The sequence below is a fragment of the Ascidiella aspersa genome, chromosome 9 (assembly GCF_963924565.1).
Source record: "Ascidiella aspersa chromosome 9, kaAscAspe10.2, whole genome shotgun sequence".
In the NCBI taxonomy this organism is placed as follows: Eukaryota; Metazoa; Chordata; class Ascidiacea; order Phlebobranchia; family Ascidiidae; genus Ascidiella; species Ascidiella aspersa.
The window spans coordinates 1191651-1211861 of record NC_139455.1 but is presented as its reverse complement, the minus strand read 5'-3'; the positions used below and the strand labels follow the sequence as shown (position 1 = coordinate 1211861).

Below are 20211 nucleotides of genomic sequence, written 5' to 3'. Positions count from 1 at the left end.
AAACCTATTCAAACGAAATACAATGTAATTTAAAACTAAAATAATATTCTATGAAACGAATAAAACCTAATTCAAAGTTGTAACCTTAACTTACTTAACCTCCACCAAAAAGTCGCAAAAATCAATAAAACTTTTCTTGGGCGAGTCACGAAATGTCGCGTACCGCGTGTCGCGCAGCCATTTGGTCGAAATACATTATTCTTCTCATTCTAATTCCGTTATTTTGGTAAACTTACTACAAGGGTAACTGCATTAACCGGGGACGATATTTGACATTTTCGATATGCAATAATTTATGTGAAGAGTACCGCAATCCGATGGCAAATGACGTCATAACATTGCTCAAAAGGCAAAATTGTTGAAATTGAAATATTTAATGGTGTTTTTTAAAGACGATTGACAAACAACCACTTGATATCAGGTATCGGCTCCCATACGTTATTATCGGACATGTCCAAAGTTAAAGTTTCTTGCTTTGATTAATTCCTAACAAATTAATATAGCCCGCACAAGTTTCTCGAGTCCGTTGTATCTGAATTTATCAGAATGGGGTGCATCACTCTAAACAGCGAATAGGCCTACTCAGTCCGGTTTAGCTTTCGACCAAAACTTATCTGGGAAATACGCGAGGATTTAAGGACGCAAAAAAGGGAAAAAAGTCTAAGACCAGGGCTTATTTACCTTTTTGTAACGCGACCTAAACATTTTTTGGGTTCACATGGTACAGGGTGGAATTCTTCACCCGATCCGTTAGAAATCAGTGCATTTTTAAGCAAAAAGGTCTACGACAATCAGGGCATCCAATGGCAGAAAAGTCTAGACTTTCAGACCTTGAGGTCCTGGCAATGCACTGGTTTGGACCTTTAGGTAAACTCCCGGCGAAGATAAATTAAAAATATTCATTAAAAGTTCAGAAAAGATAACAAAAATTGTGAGATAGGATTAATAACACTTGACCCACCTAAACCCTAACGCTAACCCGAATCCTAACCCAAATAATGTGCGTTATTTTAATAATTCTTTAAATGCTGGGGAAAAAAGCCCAAACTCGGATGGTTTCTCGTCCATTGTATTTAAGATTATTACGTCACAAATTGAGGTATTGGGGCCTGCGTTATAATTATTAAATTATCGCACATTATTTGGTTAGGGCGCTGGTTAGCGTTTGGTTGGGTCAAGTATTGTTAAACTTAATCTTCTTATGCACATTTGTTAATGCAAATTAGTGCATTGTCCAAGACCTCAAAGTCTAAAAGTCGGACTTTTTGATCCTTTGAATGCACTGATTGTCGTGGACCTTTTTGCTTAGAACTGCACTGATTTCTGACGGATCGGGTGAATTCTTTTAGAAATGAAGTTATAAAACAGTTAAACAAAAGTAACGGCTGTTTCCACCCGTACTTGTGTGTTAATATCAAACTTAAATTGCGTCTAAATTCATTTAAGAAGTCGTAAAAGCGTCCCTTTTCCCGTTTCGCCTAAAAAATCATTTTACTTAAACTATAGACTAGGTTTTCAATTAGGCTTTCATGGACCCCCATAACTAGTCGACTTATCCACAAGGGGCACACAAACCTCGCTTTAAAAAGCCTAAGACACAATAAGAAAACGGAAATAGAGGGGAGAATAATTTAGCGGGCAGCATAGACTACGTCTTAGCCTATGCTATTGTGGGTGTGGGCCACATTGAGAGAATATTTATAGGGAGCCAACAAACGGTAACTTACACTTTTAATTACGATAAGTTCATCTCCGTAAAATACGCAATCGATTCCACGCGTGAACAGTATGTGACTAATAACGATTTTTACTGGTTCTTATAGAGCCTACATCGGCCAGATATTAGTAGTTACTAATTCGTTAGAAAACACGATACACAAAATGACTTAGGAAATCGGCTATTCGACGAACGAATTTACAACACTCGACCGGAAATTAAAGTGACAGCATAACCAGACTGCTACACAATCAAACTTCACTACAATTTAACGCAAATAGAGCAAAACTTGATTTTGAAATAAAAAGGTAGTCTATAAGGATTTTGTTCGTAACTCCAAAAAAATACATTTTCACAGTTTAAAATAAATAATAGGCGACCATCTATACTTTTGATCATGTTAGTGTCAAAGGAAAAGTTTAGAAACAACTTCACGATTAAATGATATGTGGCATCAGTTTTTTTTTTAAGGTTTGGTTTGGGTGACCGCTAAGTAGTTTTAAGAGACCACAAGTGTTTCATTTAAATACCAAAAAGTTGCAAGTCAAAAATTTGGGAAACCGCTGGAGAAATTTGGGGGATTGTTTCGGTCCCAAAACACCTTAAAAACACTGTGTGGCATATATAAATTTCAGAAAAAAACTATATGAAGAAGCAAATATAGTTAAAACAGTATAAAATTACACACTTAGGCTATAAGAATAGAGAAGAAAACGTGTTTATGAATCTTATAAAGCTCATATGGTGGCATATAACGCGATAAGGCAAAGTTGTTTATTGGAGAACCAAGCCTTTTTAGATTTGTCTGTCACCAACTAGTCGGCAATTGTTTCTTCGTTAAGATGGGACAAACGTCTGTTAATTACAAACGTATCGCGATTGGTCCACTGCGATTTGAAGGTATTGGACCAATTCGAAAACTTTCCTGAAAAAATACAAATAATAACGTTGAGAATTGTTAACAAAACCTATTTGTTGATATATTGTTCAATTTATATTCAGCAATACGTTGGCTGCCTTTGGGCAGTTTACTTAAATCAGTTAAGACGCGTCTAGCGTTAACGTAAAACGTTTTTTAAAAACGCTTTCGGTTGCGGAAAAGATGAAATATTTCAACTTTGACGCTTTCGGTTAGAAGCGAGGAAATTTGCCGTAAACGCTGGCAACGTGTTATGTGTGAACTGGACGACGTTAGCCGCTAGACGCCAGACGCTAATGCTAGACGTTAACGCGTCTAGTGTGAACCAGATTAGTTAGACTGATACAGACTAGCCGATTCCCGAAAGCGACATGCGCAAAACGGATATGGCTACTTTTCGTAAATCGTATTGGTAGAATAGCTAGGATGAAATATTTTCCACCCATGTTACGTGGGTAAGTGAGCAATATATGGTAGGCCTAAGTGTGGATTGCTATATTTTCACCCTGAAGGCGTTCTGGTCTAAACGAACTTATTAATCGACGTTTTAAAGCAAATACTAACTTACCTCCTCAGGGTAAATAACTAAAACGAAAATACATTATCCAGATTTTATATTGAAGAAATGATGACATAAACTCTGCTCCCAAAACGTCGGTTAATAGGCTAACTTTGGTTATATCAGGAAAGCGATTTTATCTATTTATTAGCCAGTAGTTTTGTTTGGCGTATTTTAGTACATTAGTAAGTTCTTAAAAGGTCCTACTTACTTGTGGTCCACAGCGGTTCATTGGGTTGGGTCCTCTGTACTTTATCCTTGTCGTTCTTAAAGTAGGATCCGGACCCTTTTTCAGCGTTGCATCAGGACCCATCGGTGTAAGGCGAAGTTTGGACTTAAATTGACATTTGCCTTGAAGTTTTGATATTTCAGCGTTGGATTTTCTGGTTAAAAACGATATACTCTTGTGGTAATAAATGTAAATAAATCTATACATTATTATACAACTATAAGTTAGATTCCAACTCTTAACCCAAAAAATATAAAGAGCTGAAAATATTATTTAATTAAAATATTATCGTTGTTAAAAGCTGCTTATTTATCAATAAACAAGATTACTGTTTTTTAAGTAAATGCGTTTCTTTTTGTTATTTTTTTATTTTGTACATAAAAAAAAACTCGGACCAACGTTTTTTCAAAACGAAAAATATATAATAATTTCACCAGCAAACTTTTTAGTTTTTAATTGAATTTATACTTGTTATGTATATTACTTTGAACTGTGTGGCTGTTGTTGTTTTTCAATTTTCTGTAATCTTTGTTTTGGGGCCTCAGCTTTTTCTCCTGAGGATGTTGAACTCTTTGCTTTCTTTGGCACAACTTTTTGTTGGGCGACTTTCACTTTTTGTTCAGTTTGTTCTTTTGCCAAAGAAGAAGGCGCTTCTTTAGTTTTAAGAACTTTCCTCTGTACTGTTGATGGTTTTATCGCACTGCTCGGAGTTTCAGTTTTTTGTGTTGTTGTTTGCCTGTAACACAGACCAATATTTTTTGTTTCATTACTTTAAATTGCCTAAGTGAAATACCAAATTATGTCTCATGTTGTTAAACGCTAAATGAATTTTTTTAGCACAATAGGCCTATAATCATTTTCAAGTGTACCACACCACATAAAGAAACACTTTTTATATTGCTTTTAAACTCATAGCCAACACAACACTTTTTGTGGTTTTTGCTGTGAAGTAACAACAATGGATTTTTGAAACCAGGGCTGCGAGGTCGGTTAGAAAACCCCCCCAAAAAACATGAACGAGACTCCGACTCTGTCATGTGACTTATCCAGCCACAACACGTGGCTGAAAAATATTCAACCAAATATGCTGATACACTACTACAATTTGCGCCTTTACTAGTTTGGCAACTTGATACTGCGCATGCGCACGTCGGACTCCGGTAGCCTTACTAGATACAAAGTCTGATTCTAGCAAAACAAACAACTCCGGAGCCCTGCTTTTAGCAACGTTACAACAGTTTAGGTTTTGGAAAGCCTTAAATAGACCTATTTGTAACATCTGACCTGCTTATTCCTGGTTTAGAGGCTGGTTTTGTCGTTGGATTTTGTTTCCTTTGTGATTCTGTTGAGCCTCCAGATTCATTATTTGAATTGAATAACTGCAGCATGGCTATTACAAAAATAACAACGTCAACCTAAACATTTGAACTTTTGACTTATTTTTTGCTTACCAACAATTTTGTTGTATGTTTTTAAACCCAATTTGCAAGTTTTATAACTACGAACATTGTATTTTTCTTTGAAAAACAATAGACGATTTTCTTAGTAATTTCAATAAAATTAACAAAGATATCAAACTTGATAAAATAGTTGCTGGAGTCTCTGATGATTTTGAATATTTTTAAAACCAAGTGGCACTTACTGACTTACAGGCTACATCGCCTTCTTTTCTTGTTAATTGTGCACTTTTTATTTTTGTGTTTTGTCAACAACGAAATGTTGATTTTATCAAATATTATGGCTTTATAATTTTTATTTTTATTTTCTTCTACATACCTTCTGCCAACTGCATATCATTGTTTGCTTCTGCTATAACCATTTCTATTGATTCATCATTTAACCAAGGAAACTTTTGCATCAGCTGGTTTTTATCTGTGAAACATAAAGTACAGGTGATTTGCCCAAAAATAAAGTGTTTAATTAAATGACTTAAGAAGGAAGTAAAATTTCTTAACATAAAAAGGAAGTTTAAACCGTACAATGTGTTTTATTAAATTCTGATGGTTGAGTAACTGTGTGTTGTACAACTGGTTTCGTTTTAGGTGTTGAATCTCTTTTGTTTCCAAACATGTCAAGGGCTTTTCTTGTCTTATCCACATCATTTTTATATTTTAACAACTGAAATCTAAACAAAACACTTCTTGAAAACTAAATTTATTTTTTTAAGTAATTTTAGAATTAAAAAATATATATAATTTGAAAAGCAAAATCAAACATTCAATAGTATCTTAAGCGTTTATCTAAATTCAAGACACAATACAAATATGCTTTTGAAATACAACAAATAGTTTTGTTTTAAAAAAATACATATCCCAAAACTTACTTAATATTGCCTTTTAAAATTTCTGGATACTCTCTTGACAACATGTTTATTGTTGCCTCGTTTCCAGCAGATTCTGCCTTTATACAGGGATTTATTTCATTAATTTAAATAGTGATTATTCTGAACAACGGTTACATACTTTAGGAGAAATTTGGTGACTTGATGAGCCTGAAAATGATGCAACTCGACTTGTAGACTGTTTTGGAGATGGTTGTTGTGTATAACCAGAAGCTTGAACCTTTCTTCCTGTTTTTATACAATGATGACTTCAATGTTGTTTTAAATAAACGCTTTGTGCAGGTTTTTTTAGGTTTTTTTTATTAAAATTTGTATTGCACCACAAACTTTAATCTAGTATTTCTTATTTTATCTACTGCACATGGTTTTATTTTGACTTTTAAATGGAGGGATTATATTCTCAGCAACATTATATAAAGCATTAGAAATCCCCTTGGCTTTTTTAACAGTTTTCTACAACCATTTGTCACTCACGCCACACCAATAGGGTTTAAAATTTGAATGTAATATTATACAAAAATATTATGTAACATCAAATTTTAACTAGTTCCAACCATAATCTCAGTGGCTAGTATTACCAATCAAACTTGTACATATTAAAAAAGTGTGTTTTAATTATTACATCCAACAAAATTAAAAAAAATACAAATAAAATAATCTGTGCTTCCAAGGGGTGAATCTATAAAAATGTTGTTCTCAGCAATAGTTCACACAGTTTTTTAATGTTCAAAAAAACGGTACCAGTTTGTTTGATCCCCTCATTTTGTTTTCTTCCGTATCCAAGAATTTCTATGTATTGTCTCGTCAGGTTGAGATCTTTATGATTCTGCCACAGGTAGTATCTACAATTATAACTTTTTACAACAGTGCATATAACTTTTACAGGTAACTGGCTAACTGCAACAGTAAAGCTGTATGATGAAAAGCCAAATTAAACCGAAAGGTTTTGTAAAACCAAACAAAACTGGGTTTTACTTATTAGGCATCAAATTGATGCAAAGAGGTTTGGTTTTAGACAAAAAGTATGGATAAATTTAAAATCAACTTGTCTGCTTACTGTATAATGCAATTACCTCACCAAATTTAGAACTTAAACTTACTCAAGTTTTGATTTTTCTATATGTGGGTACTCCAGTAAAAGTATAGTGATCGGTTCTTCTTTAACAGCTGGCACCTGGTAAATATATAATTATTCAAGTTAAAAAAAAGCAAAATAACAACAAATAAATAGAAACAACCTTTGAAGCAGTTTGAACTTTTGCTAATGTTTGGCGAGGTTGTTGTTTCTGCAAAGGCTGTCTTGGTGTCTTCTTGTATCCAAGTCGTTTAAGAGCTTCGTGCGTTTTGGCCAAATCATTTTTGTTCTTTGAAAGTTGATACCTAAATAATAATTGTTAAAATCTTACTTTCAAACCAGCAACAGTTTGGTAAACGAAAGGAATATAATGAAAGTTATCAAAAAGTGTTATCCATATGAATGGTAGTAAAAAGGAAAATCTTTCTTACTCGAAAACTCCTCTTGGAACATTTGGATAATCCAGTGTAAGTTTTCTGATTAATTCCTTGTAAATAAAAAATAACACACTTTAAAAGGATAAAAACACTAAATCTAAATGTTGTGAGGAAATAGAACCCATGTTGGGCCTCTTTTATGTTTTTTATAATTGAAATAAAATATATACAAAATAAGTAACCAAAATACTAACATATTTGACTTGTACATAGAGTTCTTACCTGAGTTGATGGGGGTTTTTGAGTCGTTCTGTAAAATGTTTAAAATTGTAACAAAAATAACACTTAGGAAAAAAACAGCAAGTTAGATTAATTGAACAAGCTCTTGTAAACTACTGAGAACCCACCTTTTACTTTCCATAATTTTGGTTTTAGAAGGTTGTATAAAACTTGTCTCAGCTTGATACAAACTTACTTCCAACCTTTCAGGTGAATTCTAATTCAAACAATTGTAAAATTTCAAAAATATGTCAAAAAAGTTTTCACAAGCACAAAGATTAAAGTTTAATTCCTTGTTGTTCGTTCGAATCTAGGTGGTAATGTTAAATTGTATCATATTGTTGCTCTAAAATACAAAATACTATTCCCCATTTAACAGTGCCACCTGATTATTTATTGCAATAATCAAGTAACAATAATTTCACTTTTTTTTAAATTCACTATTTTTCTGGTCAGGTGCCACTGTTAAATAACAAGTTGTATCATATTGTTGCCAATTATAAAATACAATTCATATTTAACAGTGCCACCGGATTAGTAATTTATTTCAGTTTTAAACAATTTTGTTTCAAATTCACTATTTTTGTTGTATCCTACCAGCTCAATGGCTCTTTCAGGGTCTTTCCAGCCAGTTTGGTTGGCTACCGCATTTTGAAAGTAAACACGATCTTGTGATGTGCTACTTTCTCCTTTTAAATCTTGGAACTGCGAGCCTGTTGAAAATGTGGAAGTTTCGTATGCAGAACTGTCTTCCATAATTTATTTTTAATTATAAAAAATAAAGTACTCTGACATATTCTTTGGTTATGAAGTTGATTTCATAATGGAAAATATCAAAACTTTCCCACAGAATTATTGTACAACAGTCCATTTATATTACGAGTAAATGTTTGGCAAACAAATAGTTACATATTAACTTGTTTTACGGAAGAAGGCTGATATTATAAAGATGTTGCAACAGAATACACATCACCCTTCTATCATGCCAAATGTTATCAGGTGTGAGTTTATTATGAACAAAATTTGCACTAAAACTTAGTGTAGCACACTTAAAACAAATTTTAACATCACATATAATTAACCTTAAGGAAAATGCAAAGTAAATATCTCATGGGGAATAGGCCATTTCTGTACAAGTTTTTAAACTACTTTACATAATACACACACACCAGGCATTAAGCCATAGATACAGTCAATATATATCCCAGGACACCATTTTTTAAGTTCATTTTAAGTTCACTTTTTTTTTTAGTTCACATAGAATTGCATTTTATTCTATTTCATAAGCGCCACCTCAGTGTAATTGCTTTTTGCAAATGTACTTTCTATATAACTGTTTTTACGTTTTCTGCCAATCTATGCCAGCTATTTTGGTTGCCTCTACTGAAATATAACAATTTATTTTAGGCTACAGTTTAGCTGATTGGAGCAACTAATGTTAGAACTTAATTAAAACATATATTAATTAGCAGTAAAAATATTAAAATTAAAACGTTATACATAGTAAACTAACAAATACTAAAATACACAAAATGCATCTGTTTTTTGAATCATAAATGTTATTCATATATAAAAGCACAAGCACAAGAAATAGCTCTTGTTTAAAGGTACATGTAAAAACGTGTAAGTAGACACCAGAAATGTCTAATACAAAAAATGAAGAAAGGCATTTAATAAAAATTTGTGCTAAGACAAAAAGTTCACCCAGGTTTATATAATCTTAAATGCGTTGTATTCCAAATGTGTCCAGTTTTTCTTCAGGGCCACAAGACATTGAAATAAAAAGATGGAAACTTAGGTAAACTAAAAACGCGCTTTTAAAAACAGCTATATAAGAAAGTGAAATCACCAGTAGTTCTTTACATTAAGACACGTCTTATACGGTTTTTACTCATGCAATATATAAAATACAACACTTGCTTAGAATAACACACAGACAACGAATAATTAGTAGTAAATAAAAAATAGTCGCATATCATGAATACGGGGGTGTTGTTGTATATGTTTCAACAAACCATGTGCTGGCAAACTTTAGTAAAAAATACCACTTTTTGTCCCATTTTAATCTATCTCTGAGCCACATTATTGACTAAACCTAAACAAACAGCTAACATATGGACATCACTTAAACTTATGTTTTACATTTACACATTGAAACTTTGGTATTTTACATTTTGCCAACAGCCTTAAACGGGAAAGTATCGGAACTTGTATAAATGTTAACACCCAACATACATTGTTTTTTTTTAAAAGTAGTCCTTTAAAGATTTATTGCTTTAATTTAGTGCATTTTTGTAAGTGAAATTTTAAGATAATGTATCTTCGTCAGGTGTGTGTAAGACAACACTTGTTTTTCTAAATAAATTCACTCTTTCTGAGTCACAGGAGCCAGAATACAGAGATGTAAGAGTCACAGCTTGCCGTCAAGGTTATATAACAAGCATTTCATGCAAGGTTTGGACGCTACAGTTAACTCTTTAACTGCAAAAACTTCAACAACAATAGGCATTATTGGTAGACATATCCAAGACTTCACCGGTAATTAGGACAAAAATTATCGCAGTCTGATCCAAACAAGGATAAAATAGAAACATTTAGTTGTAATTTTTCCAGGTTTTTAGGCAACAAATGACTTTAGCATTTAGAAGTTTAGTTACCACTCTAATAATGACGATGAAATAGTGTGGGTTGCCAACAAATGCTTTAAAGCCACGATTATACATTTTTTCAGCAAACACAACTCTTTGTGTGTGATTTAGTAACTTAAACATGAGATTCATGGAACATAAAAATATGCAATATTGAGGTTAACTATGCAATATAGATGTTAAACAGCACAACAATAATAAACGACCAGCAATATTTATGTTATACAAATACCGCTCCTATGGTAATTAAAATTGTAACCAACCAATTTTACTTAACACATTTAATTACCAGAGGAGCTGTTTTTGATTAATATTATGACTGGTAGCAACAGTTTATATAAGCAATTTAATGTTATTTAAAAGTAACAACAGGCACTTAATAAACTGCCTGAGCTGGACCGACAGCGATTCCACTTGGACCAACACGATTTCCTGGCAGTGGTCCACATCTGTTTGTACTCTATATAAAATAAAAAATCTCTGTAATATGTGACTGCTTTAATGTACACTGAAAAATCTGTCGATCAATGATGCAAGCAAGGCAGCCTAGAAAAACAACTAGCCTGCAGTGAGGTTCGACCTCCGACATACCGGGACCGTTGATTGCTACTATAATCGCCCTAGTTTTGGAATAACTATCAATATTATCACTTGACACTTCACATTGGCTCATATCTGTTATTTTTTGGACATCCCAAATAACTACACTTGTGGTGTATTGTAGACAAGTATCTGTTATTTTTGCACACCCCAAATAACATTATGCCAATGTGTCTATCAAAGTATGACTGCCCGGACCAATACCAATACCACTAGAAGTAAAAATTGATGAAATTAAAAGTTCAACAGTAAATTCCTCAGTTTATTTAACCAAACAGCTTCGCATAATAAAGTTTCGTTACCTTTCAGTTTTTTATTTAATATTGCAGGAAGTTCACATTAAAATGTAGAAATTACATTGGATCACAAACTATGTTAAAAATATATAAATGAATTTGGTTTCAGAGAAGAACCGATACTGCTCTAGTACCAAAGAAATACTGATACTTTTAAAGAATTGTGCATTGGTCCTGTGTGATATGATTGGACATCCGTAATAACCACAGCTGTGGTCTATTGTGGCCGTTAGTCAAGTACAGATACTGCAATATGACGTATAGACACCATTTGATATTATATAACATCCCTAATAACCGCACCTGTGGTCCATTGTAGTAAGCTGGGTTGGGTCCAGTCGGAACAATGTAGTTTGTAATCAGTAAACTTGGGTCTGGTCCTTTTTGGTTGGCCGGGTCTGGACCGTTGGGCTTCATACGATTGGCTGAAGTCTTCCAATTAACAGCACTGGAATAAAAAATGCATTACATCACATTCAAAACAGCCATTGCTTCAAATAAAGTACAAAAATATATAAATATAGGCAGTGGTATGCAACTAATGATAAAACTTCGAATATAATTTTAATTTACTTAAAAATGTGAAAGAGCATATTAAATAAATCTACCGAAAAACAATTAGTCCGACAATAATAAATAATTATTCCACCCAAAAGCTATCCCCAGCTTTATCAAGAGTACATAACATGGGCTTCACAGCTGGTCTACTTATCGAAACGCCAAAAATAATTTTAACAAATGTTTCCGTTTTAAAACATATAATTGGAATGGACACAACAATATTTTATGACAACATTCAACATATAGATATAGCAATGCAATTTTTAAGCAATATATGTAACATAACAAACACACTGACTCAAGCGATTTCATCTTGGTAAAAGCCACAAACTTACTTTGATTTGTGTATTTTCTTGTCGGTAACCTTAACCCTCTTCTGTCTAGCTTGGGAGCGCACAGCAGAACCAACTGTGGGTTTGCTAGATGTTGACGTAGTGAAGCTTGGTTTAAGAAAGGATGATGTTGCCGCGGAACTGAACAACTTGCTGTAGTCGGGCATTTTTGACATCGAGCTTGTTGCGGACGGCTCGTCCTCAGCACCAAACACTACAGGCCTGCAGAAAATAAAGTGATTTAGTTAAAAGTAGAAATATATTGTGTTTTTGTTAAAAAAGTTTTTTTTAAATGAAAGGCTTAATTATAAAAGCCAAGTTATGGAGGCAATATTTTTTTTTGTTTAAAAATTTTAAAGCATAATTTTTAAAGTCTAGTTATAAAGCAGGGTAATTTTTAACTAAATGGTTTTTAGTTATAAGTGTGAATTTTGCCCTACCAAATGTATTTTTTCTGATTGAAGAACTAACCAGAGTGGATAAAAAGAGATATTTAATTAGGGTTGGCGCACAATTGTATAAAAAAATATAGAATGGTACACAATTGTATCAACAAAGACCTTTTTTAAGTACCCAGCGTCCTGCTTACATTATCATGCACACTTTTTCACGAACTCAAAAGAGGCTGTAAAAAATACTTGACTTAACTTAAGTGTTTTGGACAAATGACTTTACTTCATCTTAATCCTGAGTCAAATATCTTTGGTTGAAATTCTGTGTTTTTATTTAATCATTTATTATAAAAATGAGCTAATTGTCTCAATTTATACACATGATTATAATGTTGTTGTTTTTTATTGAGCTATTCCTTTACTCAAACAAGTTAACCAATTTTAAAGGTTAATCTACTTTTATATCATTGACTGAACTTGTAGTTGGCTTGCTCTAATAATTACTAAACTTCAACTTGACTTGGGCAACAGATGACGTCACGCTCATAACCAAATTGCCTTAGTCATTTTTTACTGATTTTCAAAGTTTTTGCTTCAGTCACTCCTTGTCACCATCCATAGAAAAAGTGCTCAGGTCGTTTTTACGTCATTTTCCACTCACTTGTGCAAAAAAATGACTTAGGTACTTTTTCTATGGATGGGGATGGCAACAAGGAGTGACTGACTTTGAAAATCATATAAAAATGACTTGGGCAATTTGGTTATGAGCGTGACAGCATCATTTTCCCTTCAAAATGACTTGTTTACACACTAAGGTACCTTCATTAACAGTACTTGCAAAGCACACAGAACTAAACATTTAAACCTTTGTACTTACGCACTACTGCTTGATTTGTACAGTTCATCTAAATCAGTTTCTTTGTACACCGCTCTTTTTGGTGTTGTGTCTGTTTGTGTAGACATCGATTTTAAAGCCTCTGAAAAAAATATAAATAGTTGTGAAGCAGGGCTGCGGGGTCGGAGAGAGTCGGTTTGTTTTGCTGGAGTCGGACTCGGGACTCGAGTAAGACTAGGTAAAACTACCAGAGTCTGACCGTGACGTGTGCATGCGCACTGCGCAGTAATAGGTTTCTAAACTGATAAGGTCGCAAACACAAAATTGTAAAGGTGCAATGGCATATGGGTGAATTTCTTCCAACCACACATTGTGGCTGGATGAATTACACGAAAACCTTCAATCTTATTTCAGTTACGTAAATTGGTAGAATATAGGCTGAAAAATCTGGAGCCGAACTCAGAACTCCATTAAATTGTCTGGATTTAAATTAAAGTATATTGTTTTGGCTGGATAAGAACCTAAACAATATAATAAAACTCGAAACCTGACCCTTATAAACATGAAACACAAACAACGCACATTTTACCTGAAAAGCACACAATAATCCGTCCCTGACTGTAATACGTTTATTAATGTGGCTTTTGTACTGTAATTCGTCCTTAAAATTTCACAAAATAAGCTGAGAGGAAAAGCATTCCATCAGATAATGTGAATGAAATCTATCCGAACTTTACTAATAGAACACGGAAGGCCAGTTGTTATCATTCGCGGTTTCTGATCGTCCAGAGCTCACTATTACTTATATGTAATTATGCAAAACAAAACCAATAATATAAAAAAAAAACTATAAAAAACCTAAACAATATAATTCACTATTGTGATTTGAACAAAGAACGTGATTCCCTGAAAAAATGTTTGTTCCTTTGTGCTAATTCATTCAAAAATTAACAAAGCTGGATAAAGGGAACAAATACAAATCTTTTATTTTTTCCTACCATTACCAGTATAAATCTGCGCTATAATTATACGATTTTTGTGATATTTACAATTTCTGAACTCTGGTTATATTTAACCAACTCAGCAGCACTTATGTAAACGATAAGCAGAGGTACAGTGAAAGCAAAAATAAACAATTTAAAAAAAAAAAGTTCATTTATTTCAAAGTTTAGTCATACAATCAATATAAGTTTCTATTTAAAAAAGTCAACATCTGTGTTTTTTAATTTTTTAAAGAATTGTTTTTATAATTTTAAGAACTAAACATTTACGCTCCGTCCAATCCAGGTTGTAATTCATTTCTTGTAGGCACATTTCGATGACATTCTTGTTGGTTCCAGGAAGCTTTTGCTGAAGATCTTTTACCACTAGCAATAAGTACAACAATTTAGTTTGAACACTTTTTGATCTAAACACTTATTATTTTAAGCACTTTTCTGTGTACAAATAACATACACATACAACACATACAAAGTTGTTGGTAATTAAATTTTAGCCTATTAAAAAAACAGGTAAAGATCACATTAATAAGGTAAAAAAGGAATATACTTTTTTTTTAATACAAAAAGGCATTGCAAGTTTACTAGTCAGAGTGATTCACTTTGGAAAATCAGAAAGTATTGAAACTACATTTTTTGCTTGTGAACAAACTTAGCATTTAATGTTTGGATTGTCAAAAAGAGGCTTATTTAAAAAAATAAGGTGAATCATTGGGGCTGTTAATTTTATCAAAATTAAAAAACTAAAACAAAATGTTATAATGATAATGGATGATACCTCTCACAAAATAGATTTATTCCAGATAAATGCATGCTGATTAATTCTTGTGAAGTGTGTTGCAAAACCCCAAACATTCCATTCCGTACACATTTGACATTCACAAACTCATTTTTCCTTCAAAAAATGAAAACATGACGTGATACTAACTTTTGTTAATGGCTTTTTTGGGTGGTGCAGGCTTACTGGTCTCTTTTTTAGGCGTTACTTTCTTGGGAGTGGCCGTCTTTTTGGGCGTCGATTTTTTGAAAAGTTCCTCTTTTTTCTTTCCACCTTTCTCATAACCAAGCTGTTCGATTTTGGTTCGAAAAGGACCAACTTTGTTTTCAGTGGAAATTAGTAAATCCCTATAAGATAATTGCATTATAAAATCACCGATTCTATATTTACAGTGAAAAATACTAGGAATGTCTGTTACTTGACTTTTTATTTCGATAGCGATATTATGAGTAAAAGTATCAAAAGTATTACAACCAAATTACTATGCTCAAACAAGATAAATTTATGAATTTGAAATGTTCAGTGCTAATTTCCATTCAGGTTTATTAGGTCACAATTTGCGTTAGCATTCAGAAGTTTAGTTATCACTGGTTATTTACCTATTATGTTTTTTTGACTGCAAAATGTAACTGACATGTTTATAATACTTTTGTATCTGAATGGCAATATTATCGCATCAAAACACTAAGCATTTTAACCCTTATCTAGCAAATGTGTTTTATTTAATAATAAGTCCAAATAAAAATATTTCACAAAAAAAAGGTATTATTACAGATAATCATATTTCCATCTTTATAATGTAAAAAAAATTAAATTTTGTACGCTGAAATAAAGATGAATAATTACCATCTTATAACAGTAAACCTCATCTGACAAATTAGGTATTTATACTAATATGTGTATTTTGTGTTAGTTTTCTCCAAATTGTGTTTACAACAGGGGTGCCCAAAATGACGCCCCGTGGGCCACGTGTGTACGGCAAATAAAAATTTAACTACTTTTAGAACTGTGTTTTTTATTTTATCGTTAGCAGGCCACAGTTGGTTAATTATCAAAAATTTAGCTTCACACACAATTTTTTTGAAAGGTAACATTACAGATCAACAAAGTCAATTTTTAAATTATCGTTTGGTTGGAATTAGGTAAATTCTAGAAATAATACAGTAGAAATACTTCAATCTGTAAAACCACTGTGGACCACAAAAATATTCAGCAAATGTTTGGCCTGCCTTGCATATTCCCAACTTTTAATCTAGTATTCATGTGTGTTGTCTGATATTGTAAAAAGTGATAAAACATAAATTACCTTATAAGGTCAGTACTAGCATCAGAGTAAACTTTTTTAAGTTGTTGAACCAACGTTTCATTTGGCTTGACTTCTTTCTGGAAAGAAATATTCGGGAATTTTTTTTTACAAAAAGTCACCTTTAATTTAAGGTTTAGTGTATATAAATCAATCATTTTGAACGTTTTGAATAACTCACTATTATTAGACGTTAATGTTGAAAAAAAAACGTAAAAAGGGTTATTCCTTATTATAGGGTTATTTAAACATTTAAAATTCTTTTGATATTTTTATTATGTCTTAATACAACCTGCAACTATTATGCTCCAAATTAACATAAATACTTCAGTAATCTGCAGTTGAGAAACGTTTGCATTAACTACTATGGAAATTTGTTGGAGGTGAATAATCCCAAAAAATACAAGAGTACCTTATATCCCTTGGATTGCAGGTCTCTGATTGTGTCCATGTAATCATTTTTGTGCTTGACCAGTGACTCCCTGCAAAAATTCAGTCTCATTAGCTGCAAACCTTAAAAATATACTCCTGGTTCTTCCATCTGGCTTTACTATTTTACGTTTGACTTGTGTGAGTAAAAATGCATTTAAAGAAAACAATGCCACATGCAAACTCTAGCACAGGGATGTCCAACCCGCGGCCCGTCTGATGTTTACGTGCAGCCAACCACTTATTCTTACTTTCAGTAGCCTTTATTGAAAAAGTTGTTTTATGCCGTCAAGATATGACATAACTTATGACGTCACCCATTTAATTTAATAGGTTTTGCCGCCTATCGAAATTCTTAAAGTGGCAATGTGGCCCATTCTGCTAAAAGGTTGGACATCCCTGTTCTAGCAAGTGACCCATGAGATTAGAGATAGATTGATATATCAGTTGATATTCCCTTCCTGCCACCGGTATCAGTAAATTTGGGCCGATATTTTACTAAGAAAATATTACATAGATTTTCTTGAACAACAAACAAATTTCCTATTTATAATCTTGCAAATTTGACAGTTGTATTTGTAGATTTCCGGCTGCGGTGTTTAGCAACATGCAAAGTTAATGTTATTTAGATTTGTTTTTCAGCTTCAAGTAATTACCATAGTTAAAGTATAAATAAAATTGATATCTGTATCAGTTGTCGGTTGACAAAAACTTAAAAATATAGGTTATTGGTATCAGTGTAGTAAGAATATCTAAACCTATTCATTTAGAATGTTTCTTTATTCATTATTAACATCCTCCAACTATTATGCTTCAAGGTTTCAGTCGAAAAAAGTAATATCACTCAATCTCTACATGAAGCTTTAGAATTCATTGGTAAACTAACAAATCATATAACAGATACAATATATAAATATACAACAACTAACTTTTTTGTAAATGCTAAAAATATGACTTACTTAACCACGTCTATGCTTGCGCTAGGGTAGTCACTTCGTATTTGAGTTGCGTAATGTTCATTGGCCACAATAACCTCTTTCTAAAAAAGCAAATATATATAATACAAAACTGGCAAAAAAGGGGCCTGTGATAAACTGATAACAAACCAAAAAATATAGTTAGAAACATTTTACAATTATTTGTGGAGAAAGTAGAACTAAAATTTTAATTAAACGTTCCTGCTATATATACATATATATATATATATAAAATCCTTTCAGGTTCTTGTTGGCTGGATTCAAAAATATTTTTTATTTAAATGATTTTTTTCATTTAAAGTTAACATTAATCAAATAACAGTCCTAAGGCTAATCTATTTTTTTAACTATGACACCATTTAGATCAAGTTAGAAATTACCTTTTTGTATCCCATTCCCTTGAGTGCTTGTTCCACTGAATCAACATTATTTGAGTGAGTTCTCAGCAAGGCACTGCAAAAATACAGGTTTGAAAATATCCAAGTTTTGTATTTATGCATTAGTTACATTTTGCTCAATAACAACATTATTATTGTTGTCGGCAAACTTACTGTAGGATATAATTGATAAATTAGCAAAAAATACAGGAGATTGGGTTTACTAACACATTTGCACAAATACTATCTAAAATCAACATAAATTATTAGGTTAGATGTAGAAAGAATATTAAAGTCCATACAGAAGTAGGCAGCATTTTGAATGTTTTAAAATAAATCTTAAGATAATGGCTGGGGGTTATAGGTAGACATAGAATGAATATCAAAGCCCACACAGAAGTAGGTTGCATTTTGTGAAAGTTTTCAACATCTGAAAATTCTACTTGCATCTGTATGACTTTGATAATTCCATGTCTAACTACAACCCTACGCCACCAAGCTTCAAAAAATATTGGGCTGTTTTTTGACTAACTTAGCCATGTCAATGTCTATTCCATAGTCTTCTTTCAGTTCCCTTGCTTTGGTCGGGTTTGGTTCAATAAAGCTGGTTTCTTGTCTTTGCTGAAATCCTTGGTACGTTTGTTGTTGTTGCCTTTGTTGTTGTTGTTGTTGTTGTTGCTGTCTCTGTTGCTGTTGTTGCTATCAAAGTGAAACAGTTTTAATACAAAAGTGCAATACAGCTTGTCTTATTTGACTATGAATGTACAATTTCGCATTTTATTGCTATGTGTATTATTTTTAAAATTAGACAATTTTTACTATTTTGTACTTATTACTGTTTAGTAATTGTGTTTTTTGGTGGACGACAATTAAATTGATTAAAGCAAACTACACTACTTATCTGTTTATGACATATATATAATTAGGAAACTTTATCAAAAAATGGTTTCTAAAACAATTTTTTTTTGTTTGACAGTTTTAATAGGACTATCTAATTTCTCTACTAATTTACAAGAAACAATTAAGCAAATAATAATGCAAAAAAAATCCTGAAGGTTTTATAACCAAAGCCCCCCAAAATACTTCGAAGCAACATAGTCATGGTCAATTTTTTAGGGTTTATAAGTTGCACAAAAAAAAATTAACCTTGAATCTAATAACTTTAAGCAAACCGAAGCGTAAAACAACAACTACAGAAAATCCATACAACTTCTGTACAAAGCAAATGTGTTTAAAGTAAAACTTCACCAATTTCCAAAATCTATTTATTTTTAAAAAATTGTCACAGTTTCAACACTAGAATTACCGCGCGGTGAACAAACCTACAATTACCTGGAATAAAAAAGAATAAAGAAAAAATGCATAATAATTGTTTCTTCTAATATTGAGCGACCTAAACCTTTGTAGGTTTGACATTAATATGTTGGAGGCTTATAATATCATGTTTTGAAATATATTTTATAGACCATATCTACGGATTGATGTAATGTAGCCGTAGGGCTTCAACTTGTTTTTTAGCTGCCTAGAGGAAATTTGGTTTTGTTTGTTTTGTTTACAACTACCATGAACATCGAAATTGAAAAACAATTAGGTTTTAAATAAGCTAAAAGTATAAAAGGCTATTTTATATTATGCTGCTTGTCACATGGACCACAAGTATAGCTACCTAAAAGTATACAATGAACCTAAAAATTAGCAGTACTTAGCGCAATTCATTCAACGCAACACATTCAAGTGTCACACACTTGTACACTTTCTGCAACTTAATCTACAGCAACCACAACCAATTTTTGCATTTTATTTTCTTGACAGTTCACATTCGTGTGGAATTACTTCCGCTTTCTGCTCTCATACTGTGAGTAGAAAAATCAGTGAGATTCAATATTCAACAGCTACATTATTGGAGATATAAACAATTGAAAACCAAAAACAGTCAAACTGACCGCACCAGTAATTCTTGTGTTAAAGATATTAAACAAATTATTCGTAAGCGATCATGGCTCACCATTTGATATGCAGTTTGAGGATATTCCCACTGAGTGACTTTGGTCTGGTGGTTGATGTAGAACCAGCGACGGTTGTTTGGGTCGTATTTTGCTTCCCATCCGGGCGGTAGGGGTGGCTGCTGCTGTTGCTGACCCCACATTATCAGGCTAAAAGTTATTTTTTCTCAGTATTTTTATGTTCAA

General features: G+C 32.5%; 1 protein-coding gene across 1 annotated transcript; it reads right to left on the bottom strand.

Annotated features, from left to right (window-relative positions):
• Positions 1 to 8508: 8508 nt before the first annotated feature.
• On the bottom strand, positions 8509 to 20211 carry LOC146131796 (uncharacterized). The gene is made up of 12 exons (XM_083396864.1): positions 20028 to 20211; positions 18555 to 18721; positions 18026 to 18098; positions 17628 to 17707; positions 16652 to 16721; positions 16243 to 16319; positions 15087 to 15283; positions 14432 to 14527; positions 13203 to 13302; positions 11937 to 12155; positions 11344 to 11488; positions 8509 to 10604 (listed from the first exon to the last, which is right to left on the bottom strand). Exons 1-12 carry the CDS (start codon positions 20166 to 20168, stop codon positions 10521 to 10523), a joined length of 1449 nt encoding a protein of 482 aa, XP_083252990.1. The 5' UTR covers positions 20169 to 20211; the 3' UTR covers positions 8509 to 10520.

Bases quoted from the DNA above. Each gene is read 5' to 3' on its own strand.
- LOC146131796 (XM_083396864.1), bottom strand. From the start codon at position 20,168: ATGTGGGGTCAGCAACAGCAGCAGCCACCCCTACCGCCCGGATGGGAA. The intron at 16,722-17,627 runs GTAAGTCATATT...GAATTTTTGCAG, and splicing joins GCAAGCATAGACGTGGTTAA to GGAGTCACTGGTCAAGCACA. The intron at 10,605-11,343 runs GTGCGGTTATTA...TATTTTATATAG, and splicing joins CTTACTACAATGGACCACAG to AGTACAAACAGATGTGGACC.